Genomic DNA, 26637 nt, shown 5'->3' with positions numbered 1-26637 from the left:
CATCTATAAATAGATCTCCCATCCTCTCAATTCCTACTCTCTGCCATCTCCAAAACCCTCCATCCAGCCTTCCCGGCACAAACCGATGGTGGTTGTAAATCGGAGCCCAGACCGATGCTCCCTCCGCTCTCCTATATCTCCTCCACTGCCCTCGGACTCTCAGAGCCGCCACTACCACCGGGCTTGTGGAACCGGGCCGGCGAGAACAGCAGAGGTGCCGTTATCAGTGGAAGCTTGAGGGGATGCGTGTGGTACTCGTGAATGTATATGCACGAAACTGGGATGATGTGGAATTTATGAGGTGGGTGTTAGGTAAGATCCCGGACCTAGAGTCACATGATCTGATCATGGGGGGAGATTTCAATACAGTCATTGATCCAGGATTGGATCGGTCAAAATCTAGGACCGGGAGGGTGCCAGCTGTAGCGAAGGAATTAAGGGGGTTTATGGAGCAGATGTGGGGAGTAGACCCATGGAGGTTTGGACGGCCAAGAGTGAAGGAGTTTTCTTTTTTCTCCCATGTCCACAAAGTATATTCTCGGATCGACTTTCTTATCCTGAGCAGGGCTCTGCTGCCGGGAGTGGTGGATACCGAGTACTCGGCAATCGCGGTGTCGGATCATGCCCCACATTGGGTGGATCTGCTGGTTAGTATGGAGAGAGGGCAGCGCCCGTCATGGGGGCTGGATATGGGACTATTAGTAGATGCTGGGAGATGTGGGCGGGTGAGCAAGTCCATCCTGAACTATTTGGAAAAAATGATACTGGGGAAGTCTCGGCAGCAACGATGTGGAAAGCTCTGAAGGCAGTGGTTAGAGGGGAGTTAATTTTGATACGGGCCCATAGAGAAAAGGTGGCATGAGCAGAGAGGGATAGGTTGGTTGGGAAGATACTTCAGGTGGATAGGAGATATTCGGAAGCCCCGGACACGGGGCTACTGAAGGAGCGGCGAAGGTTACAGGTGGAGTTTGGGTTGTTATCTACGAGGAAGGCGGTGGAACAACTGAGGAAGACAAGGGGAGTAGTGTATGAGTATGGGGAAAAGGCCAGTAGAATGCTAGCACACCAGCTGAGGAAAAGGGAGGTGGCCAAGTAGATAGGGAGAGTAAAGGACAGAGGTGGGAATGCGGTCCTGGACCCAGTGGGGGTGAATGAGGTGTTTAAGGTCTTTTAATGTTTAATAAACATTTTATTGAGATATATTTGGTATAGTAACGACAACAAAATAAACAATATACATGGAACCATAAAAATAGTGCAAAAGCCATTTACCTTTTGTACAGGTCCCACCCTTATTAACCCCCTACTCTAATCTAAACTACTCTTTCCCCCCGCCCCCGTCTGCTGATGATTAATTTTCCGAAAAGAAGTCGACAAACGGTTGACACCTCCGGGTGAACCCTAACAGTGACCCTCTCAAGGCGAACTTGATTTTCTCCAAACAGAGAAAGCTAGCCATGTCCGATAGCCAGGTCTCCGACTTCGGGGGCTTTGAGTCCCTCCATGCTAATAGTATCCGTCTCTGGGCTCCAATGGAAGCAAAGGCCAGAACGTCTGCCTCTTTCTCCTCCTGGATTCCAAGGTCTTCTGACACCCCGAAAATCGCCACTTCTGGACTCAGTAGCACCCTTGTTTGTAACACCGTGGGCATGATGTCCGCAAACCCCTGCCAAAATCCCCCAAGCTTTGGACATGTCCAAAACATGTGGACATGGTTCGCTGGTCCTCCCGCACATTTTGCGCACTTGTCCTCCACCCCAAAGAATCTGCTCATCCGGGCCACTGTCATGTGAGCCCGGTGAGCAACCTTAAATTGTATCAGGCTGAGCCTGGCACATGTTGCGGATGCGTTGACTTTACTCAACACGTCTGCCCATAGACAATCCTCTATCTCACCTCCCACTTGCGCTTTAGCTCCTCGGTCTGTGTCTCTCCGACCCCATAAGCTCCAAGACGCTCCCTTCTCCTACCCACGCTCTGGAAACTACCCTGTCCTGAATCCCCCTTAGCGGTAGGAGTGGGAAGGTTGACACTGTTTACAAAGGAAGTCCCGCACCTGTAGATACCTGAATTAGTTTCCCCTCGCCAACCCAAACTTTTCCTCCAGCATCCTCGTACTCGGAAAGCTCCCCTCTATGAACATATCCCCCATCCTCTCATTCCCCGCTCTCCACCATAACCGGAACCCCCCGTCCATACTCCCCGGGGCAAACCGGTGATTATCACAAATTGGGGCCCAGACCATTGCTCCCACATGCCTCCTCCATTGGCCCCAAACTCTCAGGGCTGCCACCACCACTGCACTGATGGAGGACCGTGCCGGTGGGAATGGCAGAGGCGCAGTTACCAATGCCCCCAGACTGGTGCTCTTACATGAAACCGCATCCATACGTACCCATGCCGACCCCTTCCCCACTACCCACTTCCTGATCATGGCTATATTAGCCCCCCAGTAATAGTTACTAAAATTTGGCAGCGCCAGCCCGCCCTCTCCCCGACTCCGCTCAAGCATTATCTTCCTTACTCGCGGGGTTGCCCGCCCAGACGAAGCCCGTGATCACTCTGTTGACCCGCTTAAAAAAGGACCGCGCAATAAACATGGGGAGACACTGAAATACAAATAGGAATCTCGGGAGGACCGTCATCTTCACCGTTTGCACCCTCCCAGCTAGAGACAACGGAAGCGCGTCCCATCTCCCGTCCTTCATTTGGTCCACTAGCCGGGCCAGATTCAATTTATGCAGCCGGTCCCATTCCCGCGCCACTTGGATGCCTAGGTACCTAAAGCTTCCCTCTACTAACCTAAACGGCAGCTCTCCCAGTCGCCTCTCCTGTCCCCTCGCCTGGACCACAAACATCTCACTCTTTCCCATATTAAGCTTATACATAAGAACATAAGAAAACTGGCCAAATTCCCCTAAAATCTACATGATTTCTTCCATCCCCTCTATTAGGTCCGAAACGTACAGAAGCAAGTTATTCGCATAGAGCGAAACCCTGTGCACCCCCCACCCCCCCGCTCCCCGGCTCTATAGCCAGCGCAAACAGTGGGGAGAGGGGGCATCCCTCTCTCGTCCCCCGGTGCAGTCTAAAATAGTCCGATGTTGTCCTATTCGTCTGTACACTTGCCACAGGAGCCTGATACAGTAACCTGACCCAGTCAATAATGCCCCGCCCGAATCCAAACTTTCCCAGTATCTCCCACAGATAATCCCATTCTACCCGATCAAAAGCCTTTTCTGCATCCATTGTGATCACTACCTTCCGGGGGCATCATGATCACATTTACCAGCCTTCTTACATTGGCCACCAACTGCCTGCCCTTAACAAACCCCATCTGATTCTCCCCAATAACGTCCAGAACACAATCCTCGATCCTGGAGGACAAGATTTTGGCCAGCAACTTGGCATCTATATTCAATAGGGAGATCGGCCTGTAGGACCCACACAGCTCCGCGTTCTTGTCCCGCTTAAGAATCAGCGAAATCGTTGCCTGTGACATCGTCGGGGGCAGCACCCCTCTTTCCCTTGCCTCATTGAACATCCTCAACAACACCGGCCCCAACATCCCCGAGAATTTTTTATAAAACTCCACTGGGTACCCGTCCGGACCCGGGGCCTTACCCGCCTGCATGGCCTTCAAGCCCTCCAATATCTCTTCCAGGCCGATTGGGGCCCCCAGCCCTTCTACCCGCTCCCTGTCCACCTTTGGGAAATTCAGCCCCTCCAAGAAGTGCCTCAACCTCTCCGGGCTCGTAGGGGTTTCCGACCTGTACAGCCTGCTGTAGAAAGCCCTAAACGCCTTATTCACCCCTACTGAATCACCAACCAGGTTCCCATCTCCGTCCTTCACTTTCCCTATCTCCCTAGCTGCCTCCCTCTTCCTAAGCTGCTGTGCAAGCATTCTGCTGGCCTTCTCTCCATGTTCATAGATCACCCCACTCTCCTTTCTCAGCTGCTCCACCGCCCTCCCTGTGGTCAGCAAGCTAAACTCCGCCTGTAACCTCCGCCGTTCCCTTAAAAGCCCTGCCTCTGGGGTCTCCGCATACCTCCTCTCAATCTGTAGTATCTCCTTTACCAGTCGGTCCGTCTCTGCCCTGTCCACCTTCTCCCAATGGGCCCGGATTGAGATCAGCTCCCCCCTGACCACCGCCTTCAGTGCTTCCCACACCACCGCTGAAAGACCTGACTGACCCAGCCTTTCCTCAGTCTAACCTGGTCCGTTACTCTAAGGTGCTTCTCCTGCAACATTACCATGTCCGCCTTCAATCCCCTAAGGTGCGCAAACACACGTGCCCTTTTGACCGGCCCATTTAACCCTCGAACATTCCAGGTGATCAGCCTAGTTGGGGGGCTCATTGCCCCCACCCCCAGCCGATCAACCATCCCCTTTTTTAGGCCCGCCTCCAGCCCGTGCTCCGCGCCCCTCCGGTCCATCCCCACGCAGCCCCCGCCCCCAACCTCCTCTCTGTCCCTCAGCCCAAGTCCCTCCCTCGTAAGCAGAACATTCACTCCCCCGCCCCCACACCCTGTAACCCAACCCCTTTACTAAACCAAACATATGCACACCCCCCACTGCGCTTCCGAGAGCTAGCTCGCCCAGCTAGCTTGGTGGCCCCGGTGCCCGATAGTCTCCCACCTATCGTTCCCTCCCCACCCCCCACCCCCGCTCATACAAACAAACTCCAACATCAAACAATCCCCACACAATTGCCCAACAGAAAGCACCAAGATCAAAACAAGCACCCCTCCATCCCCCAACAGTGCAAATGAAAACCTTAACTCACTCAACTCTACTGCTGGTTCCAAATCAATGCAAACGGCATCACAAATATCTTCCATGAAACGCAAAACCAGAAACTTTTTACAAGAACAGAGAAACCAAAAAGAAAAAACAAAAACATGAACGTTGCAGCCAAGTTCAACGGTTCTCTATCTATCACCAGCCCTTCTTTTTCGCAAAGTCCAACGCGTCCTCAGGGGCTGATCCTCATGCATGACCCAGAGACAGGCTGGGTATAACAGCCCAAACTTCACCTTTTTCTTAAAAAGGATCAACCTGATCTGGTTGAAGCCTGCTCTCCTCCAGGCCACCTCTACACTCAGGTCCTGGTAAACCCGCAGGATGTAATTGTCCCATTTACAGCTCCGTGTCTGCTTGTAGAATGCGCTCCTTATCCGAGAACCTGTGGAATCTCACCACCATTGCCCTCGGGGGGGGGGGGGGTCTCCCATTCGCAGCTTCCTCGCGAGTGCCCTGTGAGCCCTATCCACCTCCAAGGGCCGGGAGAATGCCCCATCCCCAGCAGCTTCACAAACATGTCTGCGATGTATGCGTTCATTCCTTCGGACCCCTCCGGAGCCTGACGTTTCTTAGGTTCTGCCGGCGGGACCTATTCTCTAGGTCCTCCACTTTCTCCAGGAGCTTCTTCTGCTGGTCCCTCAGCATCCCCACCTCCAGCTCCACCGCAGTCTGATGTTCCTCCTGCTCAGCCAGCGCCTTCTCCACCTTCTGGATCGCCCGATCCTGGGCGTCCAATCTATGCTCCAACCGCTCAATCGACTCTTTTATCAGGTCCAAGCAGTCCCGTTTCTGCGTAGCAAAGCCTTCCTGAATGACTTGCATCAACTGCTCCATAGACTGCTGGGTCGACAAGCCAGAGGTCCGAACCTCCGCCATGCTGTCTACTGTTGCAGCGACAGCCCAAGCCTTCTCTGTCTTTTTGTTTCTGCCCTTACGAACACTTCTAGTCCTTCTCTCTATATACCGAAGTGGGAATTCAGTAAACAATTGCCACTAACATCCGTTTTACAATTCAAGTCCGGTAGAAAAACGGGGGAAAGGTCCAAAAAGTCCGACCAGAGCAGGAGCCACCAAATGTGCGATTTACTCCTTCATAGCCGCCACCGGAAGTCGACTTTTATAGCAAGTTATATGAGTCAGAAAGCCTGGCCGGGGTGGAGGGGATGAGGCAGTTCCTGAGTCAGCTGAGATTGCCGAGGATGGAGGAAGAACTGGTGGAAGGGCTGGGAGCCCCAATTGAAATTGAGGAAATAATGGAGGGGCTGGAGGTCATGCAGTCGGGCAAGGCCCCGGGGCCGGACAGCTACCCGATAGAATTCTACAACAAGTTCTCGGATATATTGGGCCCACTGCTGGTCAGGATATTTAATGAGGCAAGGGAGAAGGGAGTCCTTTCCCCAGCAATGTCGCAGGCCTCGATCTCAATGATTCTGAAAGAGAGAAGGACTCTGAGTTATGCGGGTCATACAGCCAGATCTCCCTATTGAATGTGGACGCCAAACAGCTGTCTAAGATACTGGCCGCAAGGATAGAGGATTGTGTCCTGAGGGTGATAGGGGAAGACCAGACGGGGTTTGTAAAGGGCAGGCAAGTCACGGCCTATGTTAGAAGGCTCTTAAATGTTATCATGATGCCCTCAGAGAGGGTGGGGAAGAGATGGAGGTGGTGATTGCGATGGATGCGGAGAAGGCCTTTGATCGGGTGGAGTGGAATTATTTGTGGGACGTGTTAGGAAGGTTCGGGTTTGGTCAGAGCTTCATTGATTGGGTGCGGTTGCTGTACCAGGCACCAGTAGCAAGTGTGCGTACGAATCGGCGGTTGTCGGGCTATTTTAAACTGCACCGAGGGACAAGGCAAGGGTGCCCCTCTCCCCGCTGTTGTTTGCTCTGGCCATAGAGCCACTGGCTATGGCGTTAAGAGCTTCCAGGAACTGGAAAGGGCTGGTGCGGAGGGGGGGGGGGGGGGGGGCATTGGGTTTTGCTTTGTGCGGATGACCTGCTCCTGTACATTTTGGACCCGTTGGAGGGGAAGGGGGAGATTATGCGGATCTTGGGGGAATTTGGCAGGTTCTTTGGGTATAAATTGAATATGGGGAAAAGGGAGATGTTCGCGATCCAGGCGAGGGGACAGGGAGGAGATTGGGAGAGCTGCCGTTTAGAATGGTAGGAACGAGCTTTTGCTATCTGGGAATCCAGGTAGATTGGGAATGGGAGACATTGCACAAGTTAAACTTCTCCCGGCTTGTAGAACACATGAAGGAGGACTTTAGGAGATGGGACATGCACCCGCTGTCACTGGCAGGGAGGGTACATACCATAAAAATGATGGTCCTCTCCAGATTTCTATTTGTCTTTCAGTGTCTCCCCATCTTTATCCCGAGGGCCTTTTTTAAATGGGTGAATATGGTGTTTTTGGGCTTCGTGTGGGCGGGTAAAACCCCACGAGTGAAGGAAGTGTTGTTGGACCGTAAGCAGGGGGAGGATGGGTTGGCACTGCCGGACTTTTGTAACTACTACTGGGCGGCTAATATAGCCATGATTAGGAAGTGGGTAGTTGGGTTGGGGGGTCGGTGTGGGAGCGAGGAGAGGTGGCATTGTGTAAGAACACAAGTTTGTGGTCATACTCACCATAATGTACCTGCCCCCTGTGTCTGCCACGATTCTCCCTGCCTCAAATGCCACCCGTTTGTTAATTGGGATCGCGACCCCCCTGGTCTTCGATTCCAGCCCTAAATGGAAACCTGGCCGACCCACCCCTTCCTCAATCTGGTCTGGTCTATCAGCTTTCGGTGTGCCTTTTGTAACATTGCCACGTCTGCCTTCAATCCCCTCAGATGCCGGAACATGCGAGCCCTCTTAACCGGCCCATTTAGCCCTGATGTGCCAAGTAATCAGCCTAGTCGGGGCGTCCTCCCCCCCCCCCCCCCCCCACCCCCACCACCCCCACCCCTGCTGATTAGCCGTCACCCTTCTTAGTCCAGTCGCCAGCTTGCGTCTCTCGCTTCCTCGGGCTTGCCCTCGGGCCTCCGCCGTCCTCGACCTCCCTTTTGTCCCCTAGCAACAGTTCCTCCACCCGGTGCATTTGCACCGCCATCGCCCTTGGCAGTTCATTCGTTTGCTGCTTCCTTGCAAGAGCTCTATGCGCTCTGTCCACTTCCAAGGGCCGCGTAAACGCCCCGTCTCCCATCAACTTGTCCAGCATACTTGCCATATATGCCCTCGCATCCGAACCCTCACTGCCCTCAGGGAGGCCGACGATCACCTGGACCTGTTCTCCAAGTCCTCCAACTTCTCCTGCACCCTTTTCTGGTGGTCCTTCATTCGCTCCACCTCGACCTCCAAAGCGGTTAAGTGGTCCTCTTGCTCGAACACCTTTTCCTCCAACTTCTAAATCGCCCGTCCATGAGTTTCTAGACCCTGTTCCACCCGATCGATTGATGCTTTAATCGGATCCAGCATATCTTTCTTTAGCTTGGCGAAGCTCTCCTCAAACAACTTCACCAGCTGTACCGTCGACCACTGTACCACCGCACCAGGATCCTGTGACTCCACCATGCTCTCCTGCGCTGCCGGCTCTGCACGCGTGTTCCTTGCTTGACTATGTCTCCTTACAAGGCCACTTCTAGTCCACTGCTCCATACACAGGTGGGGGATTTCTCCTCACTGTCTCACTCTCCACTGATTTATCAAGTGAAATTCCAAAAAAAACGGGAGGAAAGGTACGAAAGTTTCCTCACAAGCGGGAGCTACCAAATGTGCGACCTCCTACTCCATGTCTGCCACTGGAAGACGATTAGGAACTGCAGGACAACGATGCGAGAATCACACCTATATGGGGAGCCAATTGCCATAGCAGGTACGGCAATGACCCTGGTGACATAAGGGCAGTAGGCAGTTAGCCTGCCATTGATCATAGTGAAGGGCTGAGTATATTGGGCCGCAACTGGCTACAACACCTGCGGATGGACTGACAGTTGACAAGGCTTTCTGCCTGGATCGATACCCGATGCCACAGATAGAAGATCTGTACGCAGACTTGGCCGGACGTCATTCTTTTTCTAAGATCGATATGAGCCATCCATGTCTCCAGCTGGAGCTGGACCCTGATTCTAGGCGCTATGTGACTAATAATACCAACAGAAGCCTCTATGTATTCTCGCGACTGTCATTTGGAGTGTCATCGGTCTGTGCAATCTTTCAGCGTTTGACGGAGAAGATCCTAAGAGGACTCCCGCAGTCTACTTGGGCCACGTGTTGGTCACCTGAGCAACGGAAAGGGAGCTTCAGTGCAACCTGACTTAAGTCCTCTGCCAGTTTTCCGAGGCATGCAACTGCCTCGAAAGGGCGTGTGTTCCACCCCAAAAGAGGTCACTTATTTGGATTATCGCGTGGACCAAGATAGATTGCACCCGTAGAGGAGAATGTGCGAGCTATTCGACAAGCCTCCACTGGAAATCGTGACAGTTGAGGTCATTTCTAGGTCTTGTAAACTATTAGGCAAAATTCATCCCTGGCCTAGCGACCATACTCTCCCGTCCGCAGGCCCTTCTGAAAAAACAGCAAGAATGGGCGTGGAGGGTACCTCAGGAGGAAGCTTTTGCCCAAGTAAAAAACAACAAACATCGTCAGGATTGCTGATGCATTACAACCCTACTAAGCCTCTTTTGATAACGTGCATCGGAGCGGTGTTGTCTCACTGATGGATGATGGAAAGGAGCGACCAGTCGCATTCACGTCCAAGTCATTGGCCATGTCAGAGTGGAATTACGCTCCGATTGAAAGAGAGTTTGGCCATCGTGTTCGCGGTAATGAAGTTTCACCATAACGTATACAGGCGTCGGTTCACTATTGTGACGGACCACAAGCCGTTGCTGTGACTCTTTGGCAATCACACCGATAGCACCTGCCAGGATTCAGAGATGGGCCCTGATTCTAGCAGTGGATGACTACGTGTTTGAGCATCGCCCATGCACACAAATTGCAGATGCGTTGAGCAGGCCCCTGCTGCCGACGCAGCCTCCGTTTCCGCCGAGAGCCGACAAAGTGGTCTCCATGCTGAATTTGATGGACACTTTGCCGGTCACTGCTGCACATATATTTGATTGGACACAAACAGGCCCCTTATAGGTGAAAGTCTGCTACATTATCTTGTACGGGGGCCAACACAAGGAGCTGCCTGGAGAACTGCGGCCTCTGCAACCAAACTGTTGGAGTTCAGCATAGAGGATGACATTCTTTTTTGGGTGTTCGCGCCGTGGTCCCACACCAAGGCAGGTATCTCATATTACAGAACCTGCACAGTGGTCATCTGGGGGTCTCAAAGATGAAAATGCTAGCCCATAGCTATATGCGGTGGCCAGGCCTGGATGGCAAAATAGAAAGACTGGCCCAAAAGTGTGCCACCTGCCAAGAACAACAAAAATGCCCACCTGCACCGCCATTACATCCGTGGGAATGGCTCGACCAGCCATGGATGTGTTTACGCTGATTTTGCTGGGCCTTTCTAGGGGTCCAATGTTTCTGCTCATAGCGGATACCCATTTCAAGTGGGTGGCGCAGTCCACCGAATGTCATCTACATCGATGGCGACGGTCGAGAAGCTCCAGCTCTACTTTAGTAGTCATGGCATTCCGGAGCTGCTGGTCATGGATAATGGTTACCCCTTCACCAGCGAAGAGTTCGGACAATTCATGAAGACCAACGGGGCGTGACATATCCGCATAGCCCCGTATCACCCTTTCTCAAATGGGCTGGCTGAGCAGACGGTGCAAACCTTCAAAAGGGGTCTGATGAAGCAGACAATGGATCCGTTGAAACACGACTGGCTTAGTTTTTATTTTGTTATCGCACCACACCGCACGCTGTGACCGGCGTAGCACCGGTGGAATTAGACGACTCAGGACGCGCCTCAGCCTTGTGTTCCCCGATATTGGCGGGACGGTACGACAGAGCCAGGAACAGCAGAGGTATGGCCCAGACCCATGAACGTGGACCAGACAGTTCCAAGCAGGAGACATGGTTCACGTCTGGAACTTCGTGGATGGCATCAAATAGGTTCCTGGGACAGTGGTACGACAGTCGGGACCAGTCTCTTACCAAAAACGGACGCGAGCGTATAATGCGGAAGCACTTGGACCACCTCGGAGGCAGGGGACCGATATTGCACTGTGCCCTATCTGGAAGAATCAGCTTCTAGTTGTGATGCTTCGACCCATGGGTGCTCAGGGGGGTCGCCATCTGAGGGTCTCGATACCGAGATGTGGGAGTTCATCGACTCAGACTCAGACATGGAGATCTGTGCATTGGAGATTTCCGACGGCGATGTGGTTGAGGATCAGCTGCCAGTGGTAGTACCCCCAGGCGGTTGTCCAGAAAATGGTGTTCCGGGCAGCACGGCATTGCTGCCTCACGGCGCTGAGGTCCCAGGTTCGATCCTGGCTCTGGGTCACTGTGTGGAGTTTGCACATTCTCCCCGTGTTTGCGTTAGGTAGATTGACCACGCTAAATTGCTCCTAAAAAATTGGAAAAATGAAATGGCATTCTCGATTTGCGGCAAGCCACAGACCCAGCCTCGCAGCCGCTTGAAGTGCAACCGCGGGCAAAGAAGAGCAATTGCGCTCCTGCTCTACCTTCTGCAGAAGGGCCTTCGGGGGGGGGAAGGGATGTTATAACCTCCACCGGGATGAACTGATTAATCTCCTTGTGAGCCTCGTGGCGTAGAAGCTCTCCCGCTGAGGGGTGGAGACTCATCAGCGGGATATGTGCCTGGGTAGGAGCTGTTGTGTGCAGTTCCATCTGGGACTTGAATTGTGCTGTACGTAGTTAACTTTGACAATAAACTTTTTGTTGAACTCTTCTCACCGGACTCCGGACACTAAAGTTGTAGGCCTGGTGGACATTACAGAGACAGGGAGGGGTGAAACCATGAAGTGATTTGAAATGAAGAATGAGAATCTTAATATCAAGGCATTGCTTAACTGGGAACCAGTGAAAGGGTGATGGGGGAATGGGACTTGATAAGAGTTAGGGAACAGGCAACAGAGTTTTCGATGACTTCAAATTTATGGAGGGTAAAATATGGGGGCCGGCCGGCCAGGACGGCACAGAAATGATGAAGCCTAAAGATGGGGCACACGGTAGCAATGTGGATAGCACAATTGCTTCACAGCTCCAGGGTCCCAGGTTTGATTCCGGCTTGGGTCACTGTCTGTGCGGAGTCTGCACATCCTCCCCGTGTGTGCGTGGGTTTCCTCCGGGTGCTCCGGTTTCCTCCCACAGTCCAAAGATGTGCAGGTTAGGTGGATTGGCCATGATAAATTGCCCTTAGTGTCCAAAATTGCCCTTAGTGTTGGGTGGGGTTACTGGGTTATGGGGATAGGGTGGAGGTGTTGACCTTGTGTAGGGTGCTCTTTCCAAGAGCCGGTGCAGACTCGATGGGCTGAATGGCCTCCTTCTGCACTGTAAACTGTAAATTCTATGATGATAAATGCATAGGTAAGGCAGCAGGTTAGTCAGGCGATGTTCCAAAAATGGAAAAAGTTAGTGATGGCGTGGGTCTGTGTTTGGTAGATCATCTTGAGCATCAAGTATGATGCCAAGATTGCAAACAGTCTGTTTGCGCCTTAGCCAGTTACCTGGGCGAGAGATGAAGTCCAAAACTAGAGAACAGAGTTTGATTGGAACTGAACGTAATGGCTGTGATCTTTCTCATTTTTTGTTGGAGATGATTTCTGCTCAGTCTGGATGCCAGACAAGCAATAGACAGTGGAGTGATCAAGAGAGGTGATGGTGAGGTAGAGCTGGGATCCATGAGTGTACATGTGGAAAATTATACTCATTGATTTGTATACGTGCAGGGAGCTTAGTTCCTTGAAGAAGCTATCTTGCCCTCTTTGGGAATTCAGGGTTGGGTTCCAGGACCAATGGGAAGTCCACTTGCATTAAGACAATTAAAAAATGTAATTAAAAGCTTCTTTAAACTTGCATTCTGACTTTTTCAGCCAGTACACAGATTCCATGCTGTTTATACAGCTTGCCACATTGGCGAATGCGAGTACACAGCCGGAAGCCATTATTTTGTGAAACTGATCTGATAACAGTATAAAGACAGGAATTGACAAGCCTGTGATTAGCCACAAAGAAAATCTAACACTTAGGAGTCGGCCTTCAGTCTGGATTCACTGATCTCTTTGGGAATTGAAGCCTTGTCCACTAACTATTAAATGCCTTGGATTCAACTGAACTCAATCTCAACCTGTGACATTTCCCTGCAACATTGTGGCTACCTAATCTGTAATTTCTTGTCTTCTGATGAAGAGTTGCAGCTTCTAGCATCTCAGCTGCCACTGTGGCAGGCCAACAACTCCAGTAAAAGCCGTAGCCGTAGCTGCATTCTTCAGAGTCACATGCAGCTGCATGGGACGGAGGGATGGACACAGAGCAGCACCATCAAAGACTGTGGTACCCCACGGTCAGGGTTTATAGGCAAAAGATCAGCTTCCTCAGTTTGTAGTAACAACAATGCCTCAGAAGACCCAGACACTTGCGGCAGTTATTTGCAAGTATCTACCCAAGAGGAGCAGATGGCCACACATTGCTTGTGGCTGTCAATGTGACCTCCACCCTCAATTTCTTTACATTTGACACCTTCCAGGGAGCTGCAGATTACGTATACAGGATTTCACAATCTGCATCCGTATCTGTGTGATCCAGGTCACATGTCTGGTTTGCCAAGATCTCCAACTATATTCACTTTGACCTGGCTGAGGCCAGGCAATCCCAGAGGGCTGTCAGCTTTTCTTCACGAACAGGGTATCCACATGTCCGTGGATTATTGACTGCATTCCTGTGGCAATCAAGGTGCCCTTAGATCAGCAGCCAAGAGTTTTTGTTAATCAGAAAGACTTTCACTCCTTTAATGTACAGCTAGTCTATATTGGAGATGTAGACTAAGAACAGCAGAAATGTATGATAAATGTCAGGTTGATAATACAATGAGAACCAAAATGAGTATCGAAAATTCAGAAGGGTTGTGTGTAACAAACTCCGATACTTACCTTAAATGGCTGTCGGAGATTGGGAGTTCCGAGTCCAGGAACCACAGTTCCTGGTTGGCCTCGGAACCTCTATGCTTGAAAGGGAATGGGTGCACATGTAAACATTGTTTGTTTTCACATCTTCACCCCAGGAATTGCCCGGCACACTTCTGTGGAATAAAATGAAAAAAAGAACTGAAACATGGCAAAGCTCGAAATTAGGTGACCTTAAACAGGGTGCCATTCGAGAGAAGGTGTCCTGGAGAACAGGACATAGGTATCCTGTTCTGTAGACTGGCTGAATTGAATGATGAACTACAGAACATCTGGTTTAAATAACTTATTATGAAACAACTGCGTGATAAGATAACTGGGATAAATAAAATAATAAACTAATAACACTAATTAACTATTGTAGAGCTACTGCAAAATACACCTATCCTCCAGCACGATCTACTCCCAACTCCCCAGCCAAGTGTCACGTGGTAGGTTTACATTGCCACCTAGTGGTCAGAGGTCATGCATAACATTATGTACAAACTTACTTTATGCATATCATTACAATAGGGAAGGGGTCAGTTAGGAGCCCCTAAACTAAGATGTGGTCCCAAACCAGGGAATGGGACAAAAAGAAATCCCAGAAGGCAAGTCTCAGGCAGGGAAAAAGACAGGGATCAAAGATAGATCCCACTGAATCAAGATAAATGACAGGAATCGAGATAAAAGTTCCAAGTTAGAGAATCATAGAATAATAGACTTTACAGTGCAGAAAGAGGCTATTCGGCCCATCATGTCTGCACCGGCCCTCGGAAAGAGCACCCCACCTAAGCACACACATCCACCCTATCCCCGTAACCGAGAGAAAGAGTTGTGAGGAGCAGACTTGAAACAAAGTAGGCTCAAGAAAAGCCCAGAAGATCCAAGAGGGCAGCTGAAGGTTAGTGACTCGGACTGTGCGCCAGAAGGGCAAAGGTACCCTTTGGAGCAGTGGTGTTCTGCTTGGCACGGTTGAAGGTCTGAAGGTGTGCTTGGAAGGTGAAGCCTGATGTACGCGGAGACCCAAAGGAAAGGAGTCTCGGAAGGTGAGATTGAAACCTTTGTTGAAGCTGTCTGAGTTGGAGCGACTTTTGGTGAGAATTCCAAAACGTGTACTTCAAATATGGTGATTGGAAATCCTCATAGGAAAGACAGAGGGCTGGATTCTCTGTCCCACCGTGCCAGATCTCTGGTTCAGCGCGCCGGCGGGATGCCCCGTTTCGCCGGCTGGTCAATGGAGTTTCCCATTGTGGGGCAGCCCCATGCCTTCGGGAAACCCCCGGGCTCCCGGCAAAATGGAGCATCCCGACGGCGGAGAATCCAACCCAGAGTTTCAGAGAGACCAGCTGGCTTGCTGTGTGACAAGCATCTGTATGGGTTGTTGAAAAATCCATTAAATCTACTATGGTCTCATCGAGTATAGTACTGGCAATGACCACAGTGGCACTGCTGGTCTTGAGAACTGGCAACCTCCTGAGTAACTCGCAGCTCTCTGAAGCAGGACTTTGAGGGGAAGAATTCCAACCTGTTAACAGCCAATTGGTCATTGCCGCAGCCATTCTTCCCTCAGTGGGCACCCTCCGCCTCTCTTAATTCAGTATAAAACGCTGGTTTGGCCGCGGGCAGCACGGTATCATAGTGGTTAGCACTGTTGCTTCACAGCGCCAGGGACCCGGGTTCGATTCCCGCTTGGGTCACTGTGCGGAGTCTGCATGTTCTACCCGTGCCTGGTTGAGGTCCCAGGTTCGATCCCGGTTCTGGGCCACTGTCCGTGTGGAATTTGCACATTCTCCCCGTGTTTGCGTGGGTTTCGCCCCCACAACCCAAAAGATGTGTAGGCTAGGTGGATTGGCCACGCTAAAATTTCCCCTTAATTGGAAAAAATTAATTGGGTACTCTAAATTAAAAAAAAAAAAGAAACATCATAATTTTTATTATTGTCACAATAATAAAAGTAGGCTTACATTAACACTGCAATGAAGTTAATGTGAAAATCCCCCAGTTGCCACAGTCCGGCGTCTGTTCGGACACATGAGGGAGAATTCAGAATGTCCAAATTACCTGACAGCACATCTTTTGGGACTTGTGGGAGTAAACCGGAGCACCCGGAGGAAACCCACGCAGACACGGGGAGAATGTGAAGACTCTGCACAGACAATGACCCAAGCCAGGAATCGAACCTGGGACCCTGGTACTGTGAAGCAACAATGTTAACCACTGTGCTAGCGTGCCGCCCATATAGGTGTTCAGATAGGGAAAAACTGGTCCCGTTGGTGGAAAGATTGGGGACCTTATGACACCTATTTAAAGTGATAGGCAAAAGACCCAGAGGTGACATGAGGAAAGGCTTTTTTTACATGATGAGTGGTTAGGATCAGGAATGCACTGTCTTGAGAGTATGGTGGATCGAGATTCAATCATGGCTTACAAAAGGGAATTGGATATACAGCTGAACAAAACAAATTGCTGATGAAAAAGTGACAGCGTGTTTCATTGACAATGTTGTGCCCGGCGCGGATCCGGGCGCAACAGGTGAATCGCGCCCGAGCCCCAAATCAGAGTCAATCACCAGTCATTTGACTCGCTTCACCCGGCGTGATTTGCATCTTACCCTCACTGGGCGAGATCTAGATCTAAATGTTTAAATTAACCTAATGGCTCTTGTAAATACCCGGACGCCGGATTCACCTGCGTCTGAGATTCACCGGCTACGCCTGGTCCACATTTACAGCACCGGGGTTGGGGGGGTGGGGGGTTACCAGGCCACTGGAGATGCTGGGCAGTCGGGAACAGGGCAGGACAGGACGGTGCCCTGGCACACTCCCTGACACCTTGGCCCTGGTGCCATGTTGGCACTGCCAGGGGTCAGGCCCTGGGGAAGGGGGGGGGGCTTGCCAAGTTGAGGGATGGTTCCCATGAGCCTGCCCAAGGTTGTGAGGGATGATGGAAGGTGGGGCCTGATTGTGGGGAGCGGTGGAGTAGAGAAATCGGGGGTCCTGAAAGGGGGGGGGGGCGAGGGAGAAGAGATCGGGGCTGCTGGACCCCGATCTGCGAGGAACCTTTCCTACTGAATCCCGTCAGCAGGAAATCCCTCTGAGCCTGGCCTCGCAGGGAGAATCTCCCTGAGGTTAAAAAAAACAACGGCAAAGTGCCATTGGATAGCGGGACGTTTCTTGGCGCTGCAGCGGCCCAGAGGGCTGCCATGACTCATCATTTGCTAGCCTCATGCACTGCAAAAGTCTACTACAAAACACCTCCGCGTTGGGCTCCTGCAAGACAAGGGATACACACTCAAGACTTTGCTTCTGCTCCTAGTGGGAAACCCTACCACAGAGGCACAGGGGAGGTACAACAGGGGCCATGTCACACCTACAGCAACAGTTGAGCAAGCCATATGCTTGCACAAGATAAGGTTTCCTTTCCTTGACAGATCTGTTTACCCTAGCAAGGGTTTCCAGGTTTGCTGTGGTTTTCTGTGCCCTTTACAATATAGTGTTGCAGAGTTTATTTGAACTGACACACGAAGAAAGTGCCTGGCATCCTCGGAGGAGGAAGGGGAAGCCTGATGTGCTGTTGGTGCCAGCAACCACAGACGTGCTGTCAGTTACGCCGGTGATAGCTTCATCCATTTAAGCTTCACTTGATCAGTGTGCTTGCAGTATTATATTATTTTCTTCATGACCCCTGTGCAACCTCTCCTTCATATGCCCACCCCCAGCTAACCTCCCAATTGCTTGAACTCTGCCAGGGCCACTGCACCAGATCCAATACAGCCTTTGTCCAAATATTCAAGGATGTGCACTGCTACTAAAATCCTGACAGAAACACACACATTTCCCGTTGCTGCTGCACAAGTACTCTTCTCATGGAGCACCCCACCAATGCTCACCGCTGAGGCTCAGCACCTGTGTCAATAGTGCAGTTCCTAAGATTTAATGTATTGGTGTAGTCTGGTTTATGGTACAAATTTTAGTTTGTTAAGCAGTGTTCAGATACATTAATGCCCATATGTAAGCCACAAAAGCAGTAGTAATTCACTCTGAAATATTGTGACATGTAATTAAATGTAACAAATTAAGCTTTATAACATAAAAATAAAGTGCACTCAAATTTTATTTTTATAAATTTAGAGTAGCCAATTCTTTTCCAATTAAAGGGCAATTTAGCGTGGCCAATCCATCTATCCTGCACATCTTCTGGGTTGTGGGGGTGAGACCCACGCAGACACAGGGAGAATGTGCAAACTCCACATGGACGGTGACCCGCGGTCGGGATTGAACCCAGGTTCTCAGCACCGTGAGGCAGCAGTGCTAGCCACTGTGCTACCGTGCAGCCCAGAAGTGCACTCCAGATAATATTTAAATCATTTTGATAAAAGGGAGTTCTGAATTACAAATCGTTATCGACATTTACTTGCTAATGATGTGTTCTTGAAATTCACCATTGAGCAATTTCAGAAGTATTCATATTATAAAAGTGCATACGCAGCAGCAGAGTACTAGCTTGCGGAACTAGTTTACATTTAGCCTTCATAAATCATCTTTTTCAAATAAGCATTTCTATTAAAACAATTTATACTAGAATGGGTCGAGCTATTTTATCACAGCTCTTGTATAGTTGTATGAGGGGCTGGTTTAGCACAGGGCTAAATCGCTGGCTTTGAAAGCAGACCAAGGCAGGCCAGCAGCACGGTTCAATTCCCGTACCGGCCTCCCCGAATAGGCGCCGGAATGTGGCGACTAGGGGCTTTTCACAGTAACTTCATTGACGCCTACTTGTGACAATAAGCGATTTTCATTTCATTATTTTCTTAATACAAGAATGTGTTTATGGAGTGCAAAAAGTATGTTATGTCAGGCCTCAAATAACATGATGCTGCTTTTATTCTTATCTAGTTTTGTTCTGACATCATGGAAGAACTTGACATGTTACTTCCATTGGCTCTGGCGGCCAGTGAGAGCTTTCTTCAGGGAATTAGAGAAAACTTTTTGGATGGCTGTTCTAAAGTGGCTGTAGATATCCTGACTCGACTTGAAGAGAGAAGTAAAGAGGTCCCTTCCAAGGTTCCAGCACAAAACTTGTATGTTATCCTCTCCACAGCAATATTCATCCATAATTGCTTAACCATGTATGAGAATTTGCTGAAAGAGTCAAACATAAAGTAAGTCCTCTGCACTCAAATATTTAAATTGCAAATGCAAATAAACAATTTAATAAATTTAATTTTAATATTAAGAGGTGACCTTATTAAGGTATTCAAAATTCTGAACAATTTTGACAGGGTAAAGAAGGATATTCTGTTTCCACTAGTTGGTATGTCAGTGACTTGGGGGTCACAATTTCAAGATGGTCAGCAAGAGATTTAGGAGTGAGAATTCTTTACTCAGAGTTGTAGGGTTTGGAATATGCTGCCTGGGAGAGTGATGGAGGCGGATTCCACAGGAGCTTTCAAAAGAGAGCTGCATATATATTTGAAAGTGATTAATTTAAGGGCTACTGAGATAGGGCTGGAGAATGGGACTAGCTGGGTAGCTCTTTTGGGAGCCGTGCGGACACAATGGACCGAATGGCCCGCTTCTGTGCTGTAAATATCAAAAAAAAAATCTATTTCATAGTTACCAAAAGGCATCTGACGATGTCTGCTGGTGGTGTGTTACAGTTCACCAGGGAGTCTTGAGTTGTTGTGGCAACATGCACTTTTACATGCATGTTGTAGTCCAGAGCTGTGGATAGTGCTGGTAGAGGCTTCGACTTTCTTACCATCATATAGCCAACCAGGAATCTCTCCCACTCTTACTGCCTGCCATTGACATATGTTGGTAGGATTTGCAGGTTGACACTCAACATGTTTGGCTGCATGATGACTGCACGTTCCTCAGTTGTCAAGTCCTTGGGTGGAACTCAAATCCACAGCTTCTGGCTCAGAGGCAGGGACACCAACCACCTACTGCGCCAAAAGACCTCTATTACTAATGTTGTCTACTTAATAATAAGAAAAACACAATCAATGCTTCTTATCGATAGGTTTGTTATTTACTTCTGTAACTAAAAAGATGGAAATAAATTTGGGGTTTCTGTGTGCAATAATTGACACAAAATATTGAAGTGAAATATCGCAAATTGTATAATTATTATTATATTACTATTCTAATGAGAAGAGAATTTAAATTTGTCCAGAAACATGACTATATTTCTAAATGTTTAAAACAAAGAACAGTTCATAAAAGTGATTTGAATATTAATATTAGCTCTAGGTTCAGCACAGAGAAGAAATGGATGATTGATACCTAATGATCAGAACTATTTGTAGCACTGAGATTGTTGCCTTGTACTAAGACCGTAAATCTATGTGTCTTTGATCATTCTTTCCAAGTAGGCCATTGTTCTTGTTACGAATTCAGCAGTATCAGGAATTCATCAGAGGGATTCAGTTTCAAGTTACCAATTACTGCATAAGAGTTTGTGCTACAAGTATTTTCCAGGATGCACAGAGCCACCACTGGGATGACTCCAAGTCTTTTTATGAGGTGTGAGAATTAATTCAGTAGCTCTTTGTTTCTTATCTATTTGACAACTGTGTTCTGATTTTATTTTGACTGTGCCTGCTGAATAAGAAAATAATAATCAATGCTGCTTATAGACAGGGGTGTAATTTATGGCACTGCAGTGCAAAGTGGTACATGGTAAATGAATGAATGTTTAATAAAGCTATCAGTAATAAAAGCTGCATTTTTTCTGGGAGAAAGCTTTAGCAGATTTTTTACCTTTTCTGTTTGAACTATCACTGTCAAATGAAAACTTAGTTTTGCACTTCTCTAATTCAAACATATAAATACAAATAAGTCTTAATTTTTCACTTTTGGCTCAATTTACATTAAAATGACTGTTGGTGGATTTTCGAATATTTAAGTGGAAATGTGCACTTTACATCCAATTTTGCATGGTCAAGTCATTACAGGTGCACTACGATATGATTGAAGTGAATTGAGTGGAAATTAAATTTAAAGGGATGTGACCAGTAATAAAATTGAAGGAGTTATGTCTTGATTTCACTTTGACAAGATCCCTTTAATTCAGTCACATGAATTAAAACATTCTAGCTGCAATAAGAATTTTGTGCATAGCTAAACTGTACAAATGTTGCAATTTTCACCACTTGTCTACAGTACTGTGCTCTTGTGTTTTGTATAAATTTCATACACGAGTTCTAATTTTTAATGCCCTTTTGGAGCATCTTCACTAGTCTTGACATGTCGATACATTTTGGTTACAATATATACTTGCAACAAAAATAGTTCTATCTGACTCAGCTTTGTCTAACTGTTTTGCTTAGGGGCCACATTTCTATTTTTTTTCATCAAGGGGCCGATGAGCATATTTCAGAAAGATACATAAATTTGATGAACAAAAACTAAGAGTGGAATTTTTCCAAAAAATGGCAAAGTGTTTGCTTCTGACTGAAAATTCACTCCAGGTCAAAAAAAAGCAAGGGGGGAGGGGCATGTTTTCCATTCTGGTGGGGCCGGGCCACCGCCCCCCTCCAGTGTCAGTGAATTCCCTCCCTCCATTGTCAGTGAATTCCCTCCCTCCATTGTCAGTGAATTCCCTGCACTCCATCGCCATGCTGGCACAACCCCCCTCCCCAACACCATTGCTCTTCTTCTCCCTCCCCCAACCCACCCCCCACACACACACACACACACACATATTGGGAATCCCTTAATGGGGTTAACTGGAGGCCTGGCCTCACCCTTAGCACTGTCAAAATGGCAGGTTGGAACTGCCAGGAGGCGGTGCCACAGAGGAGAGCAGTGCCAGGGTACTGCCCAGCAATGTCCCTCTTCTCCTGGGGGCTATACTTACCACTGTGCCCCCAGGGTGATCATCGCAACTTGTTTCTATTTTTTTAAACCAGTTGTGATTCCCAGTGGCATGATGCTGATGGAGCATCTGAAGTTACCAGAACACACGGCGCAAAGCGGGCTTAATTAAGTTTAAATGCATTATAATTTATTGAAATCAGGGACGTGAACCTGATCGTATCATGGGGAAGGCCCAAGAACATTGCGCTCAGAATTCCCGAAGGCGCAATTCCTGCTAAGGCTCTTTCACGAGAGTTAGCAGCCATAAGGAAATTGTCATAATATACACCAGTATATCATGGTGCAGACACACACACTGATGGACACACAGTGGGACCAATCAACACACACAACACCGCAGCCAATAACCAGTTAGAGCACACGCACTATAATGTCAGGGGGCATCAGAGTTCCCGCTCATTCGAGCTGCAGCTTCCTAGTAGGACAGAGCTCACAGCCTGCAGCACAGACATTCACCATGTGCTGAGTGCATTGGCTGGTTAGGACAAGGAAAGGTCTTTATTAAAGCCAGTATCGTGTTAACCCACAATGAGAGTATGTTAAACTGTTAATGACTCAATAAAATAGTGTTGCACTATTTCAAGTATTGGTGACCTGTATGTGTTCCACGGATCCAGAGCGCCCAACACAACAGAGATATGCACGTGAACGGGCCCTGAGAATCGCCCCGTAGAGAAATAAATTGATAATTAACAAGGAATAGTAATTAACAAAAATGACCAATCGTGTGTAAGAGGGTCAGAGTGTGTGTGTCCTGCTCACTCTCAGTCTCAGGGTGTTTACTCACTCATCCTCACCCACTGTGAGTGGGTGAGAGTATGTGTTTGTGTGGGGTGTGAAGGTGACTGAGAATCCTGGTGACCAGGAGACAGACAGACACACGCACACACATATTCAATCTTTGTCTGTCTGTCTCTCCCTCTGTCTCTCTCTCTCTCTCCCCCCAGCACTCAGCCTCTTGTTCTCGCCAATACACATTCACTCTCTCCCTCTCTCTCACACAACTATTACGATCCCAGACCAGACTCCAGCAGTGGCGAGGATACTGGACCAAAACCCCAATATTTTAATTTACTTTAAAACTGCTCTGCTCTGCTTTTAAAATATGATTACTCTTTTTAAATTATCTTGCTGGGAAAGAAAACGGCCTTTACTTGTGGTCTAAAAGAACAAGAGTTGCCAGATCAGACCTTTCTCCAAAACTCTCTCCACAACTTTCTCCAAAACTGCCTCGCTCCATAGCTTCTCAAAATGTCTCTACCTTCCTTGGCTCCACCCAGCGCTGACCTCATCTCCCCAAGCTAAAAAACAAATTATCTCTGCAGTCTGCAAAGCACATTAACCCCCCCAGGGACTTCTCCAGGCAAAGCTCTCTGCATTAATCCAAACTGAAAAGCATATTCCTTCACCATTTTCATCTGCTGGCTGCTAAAACCACCCAGGCTCTCCAGAACATAATTATTTTTAAACAAACACATTCTACCCCCCCCCCCCCCCCAGGCTTTTAACCCTTAAATTGCCCACTACATTTATAATCCAATTTTCCTAACATCTTCCAATCATCATACAACATATTCAGTCTCTGCTTCCCTCTTCTACACATATACTTCACTCTCGCCCTCTCTTTCTCTCTCACACATTCCCTCTCCTCTCACACATGCTCATTCCCTCCCTTTCCCTCACACCTACACACACACACTATCCATTCACTCTCTCACTCTTTCTTTCACACATTCACTCTCCCATTCTCACACGCACCCCCGGCAGTTCTAAGTCTCTTCACCCCTATGCCTGGGCCCTGCAGCACCTTCTCTCTGGGCCCCACAACACCTTCCTTCCATGGGATTGATGAATTTGTGGTGAGCCCTCCCCAAAAAGGATTCAGGTTGGAGTTTGTGCAGCATGATAGATGAGATGGTGACGATGCCAAGTACCTGTGAGGCAATCAGTACTGACGTGTGTCCCTTGCTAATGATGTGTGCGATCCCTGAAGTGTGTAACCCTTTGATAGTAACCCACAATGCCATGATGAGAATGTGAGATTGGAGTGAATTGAACTTGGGCTTACCTTGACAGAGCAGATTAAATTATTCATCCTCTCCCTGCACCGGATGGCATTTTGTGGGCACGTGGACCTGAACTTTTATGGCTTCCCGGGCCAGAGAGGTGATGCTGGTATGCTTCCTGGAAATGTCATTCGGGTGCAGCACATCCTGATATTCACATACTCCTCTTATCAATGCCTTGAGGGAGTCGATTAGGGAATTGGGTGGTCTTATAGTCTATCTTTTCTATATCTTAATTATGGAATAGTGCCTTTCTTCTTTAATTCTGTTGCACATTTACTTTTGTGTGGTTGTGACAAGATATAGTGGCAAAGGGAGATGGGATTCAAGAGTTTTTAGGCAGTTTCAACCAGCTTTTTCTGCTTTTCAGTAAAGGAACACTTATTCAGTTGTTTGGTTGTGTCAGAGTAGCTTTGTTCTGCATTATCTCGGATCAATTTCAGTGCTCGTTTCTGAAGGCTTTTGAGCTTGTTCACATGCATTCTTATACCATCCTTGGCTTATAAGTCAGTAGAAATGAGGAGGAAGTGGTATGTGAAAAAGAGTATTAGGTAGGAGGGTGCCATCATCTACTATTGTTTCAGCCTGTTTCTGCCCACAGTCTCAACAGTAGCTACTCTACGAATGGCCAGCACTGTTTCCTCCATGGGGATAAGAAAATGCACATGTGCCTATGCACCCGTCAGTTAGCACCTGATCCTCAGGTTGGACATCGCCTTGTCTTGCAGGAGAGGGAAGTGTGTCAGTGATTGTGATGTAATATATTTGGATGTTGTAACTCATGGTTGAATAGCTGGCAGCGTGCGCAAGCTGTAACATAGAATCATAGAATCCTTACAAGGCAGAAGGAGGCTATTCGGCCCATTGAGTCTGCACCGATCCTCAGAAAAAGCACCCTACCGAGGTCCACTCCCCCACCCTATTCCTGTAACCCCATAACCTCACCTAACCTTTGAACTAAGAGGTTTGACTTCTGACAGTGACTTGATGGCTATCTGGTCTCACTGTCTTCTGACGGTTTGTCTGGAATGTTTTCTTGCCTTCTGTGGACATAACACATCCCTTCCCTACTCCTCCTGAACCACTGTCTCGCATGCAGCGTTTGAAAAGCTTAGATTCAACTCTTTCCCATGTTGTGCTGTTCTCGTGTCTTTCCAAGTTGGAATCTGTTGAGAATGACTGCCAGCACCTGCTCAAGGTGCTGTAATCGTGTTGTTTAAAAAAAAAATTTTAAATTAAAAAAAAAATAAAAATTTAGAGTACGCAATTTGTCTTTTCCAATTAAGGGGCAATTTAGCGTGGCCAATCCACCTATCCTGCACATCTTTGGGTTGTGAGGGTGAAACCCACGCAAACACGGGGAGAATGTGCAAACTCCACACGGACAGTGACCCAGAGCCGGGATTGAATCTGGGACCTCAGCGCCGTGAGGCAGCAGGGCTAACCCACTGCGCCACCGTGCTGCCTGTGCTGTAATCATGTTAATCAGCATGCAGTACGAAGTTGATATGCTGCCTGCATCGGAAGAAGCGGGCAAGGATTAATCCTGCATCGCAATCCCAGTGGTCGTTCCGGGTGATATCAAATTTATCACCTCCCTCACTTACATCTTTCCAGTTATGGCACTGGAAATTTATGTAGTATTAAAGGAGCTGGGTGCTATTTCATTTTGGGCAGAATTTTTACAAACTTGATGCACAGGGGGCGGGTCAGTCATAAATTCATGGAAAACCATAATTCTGGAATCCACCACACGCTGCAGAGGTAAAGGATTTAAATGAAGATGAGGAGGCTTGATCAGTAGAGGAGGAGAGTTTGGTCAATCAAATGACTTGTGATTCCATGAGGGAAGTTGGAAGCCTCCTGGTAGGGGGATTCAAGGCTGGGAGAGTGAAATTAGAGGCCTCATTGTGGGGGTTGGATTTGTGGATCAAACCCTTGGTTGGGATGGGAGAAATTTCATAGGCCTTATGTTCTGTATATTGTTTCTTTCTCTCAGTCTTCTGGTCCAGAAACTACCCATGGTTTAAGTTATTTCATTTTTACATCGAATCATGGAGAGATTCATTAAGACTCGAATACATTGTAAACTAATAACTTACTCTCTATTTTTCACTGATTCACTTCACAGGGTGAGAGATGCTCTTTTTCCATTCAAATGTGGTATTACTACTGCTGTGCGCTTCGTTATGATCTCTGGAGTATGCTGCCTTCTAGATTAGCCCAGGAGCTTCTATCTGAGGTGTTGAGTGAATCCTTAGCCATTCTGGCCTGCAGATACTCGCAGTCTTGTCCTACGTATAACAGAACTTCGCAGATAAGGTAAGCCAAATTAAATATGATGAAAAATAAGTTACTATGAAATAGCTTTTAAATACATGATCAATTTAGAGCAACAGGGTGGCGCAGTGGTTAGCACTGCTCCCTCACGGCGCCAAGGTCCCAGGTTCGATCCCGGCTCTGGGTCACTGTCCGTGTGGAGTTTGCACATTCTCCCCGTGTTTGTGTGGGTTTTGCGCCCACAACCCAAAGATGTGCAGGGTATTTGGATTGACCACACTAAATTGTCTCTTAATTGGAAAAATGAATTGGGCACTCTAAATTTAAAAAAAAATACATGATCAATTTTGGTACAAAACATGAGAATGTGCAGGGTTGGAAAATACTATTCCAGTTCATCTGGCCTATCCCAAACTTAAAAAATACAAGTCTATACTCAATCTCTTACATTTCTAAATTGCTTTATTCAGCCAACGTCTATTTTGCATTCTACTGAATTTGTCAGCGCCATCTGGTCTCTCCTTATATTAGGTT

General features: G+C 48.3%; 1 protein-coding gene across 7 annotated transcripts in view; it reads left to right on the top strand.

Annotated features, from left to right (window-relative positions):
* Positions 1-26637, top strand: part of kiaa0825 (KIAA0825 ortholog) — a 685054-nt gene that overhangs the window by 166337 nt on the left and 492080 nt on the right. For 6 of the 7 annotated variants that reach the window (XM_072516289.1, XM_072516290.1, XM_072516295.1 and 3 more), the window contains 3 exons: positions 18770-19035; positions 20248-20401; positions 25955-26145. In XM_072516289.1, the coding sequence (XP_072372390.1) occupies positions 18770-19035; positions 20248-20401; positions 25955-26145 (611 nt within the window). The remainder of the gene's footprint in view (positions 1-18769; positions 19036-20247; positions 20402-25954; positions 26146-26637) is intronic. The other variant, XM_072516291.1, reaches the window with a different exon arrangement.

This window comes from Scyliorhinus torazame, chromosome 9 (genome assembly GCF_047496885.1).
Source record: "Scyliorhinus torazame isolate Kashiwa2021f chromosome 9, sScyTor2.1, whole genome shotgun sequence".
NCBI classification, from domain to species: domain Eukaryota; kingdom Metazoa; phylum Chordata; class Chondrichthyes; order Carcharhiniformes; family Scyliorhinidae; genus Scyliorhinus; species Scyliorhinus torazame.
The sequence above is the reverse complement of the archived record's forward strand: the minus strand, read 5'-3'. Positions and strand labels throughout refer to the sequence as shown.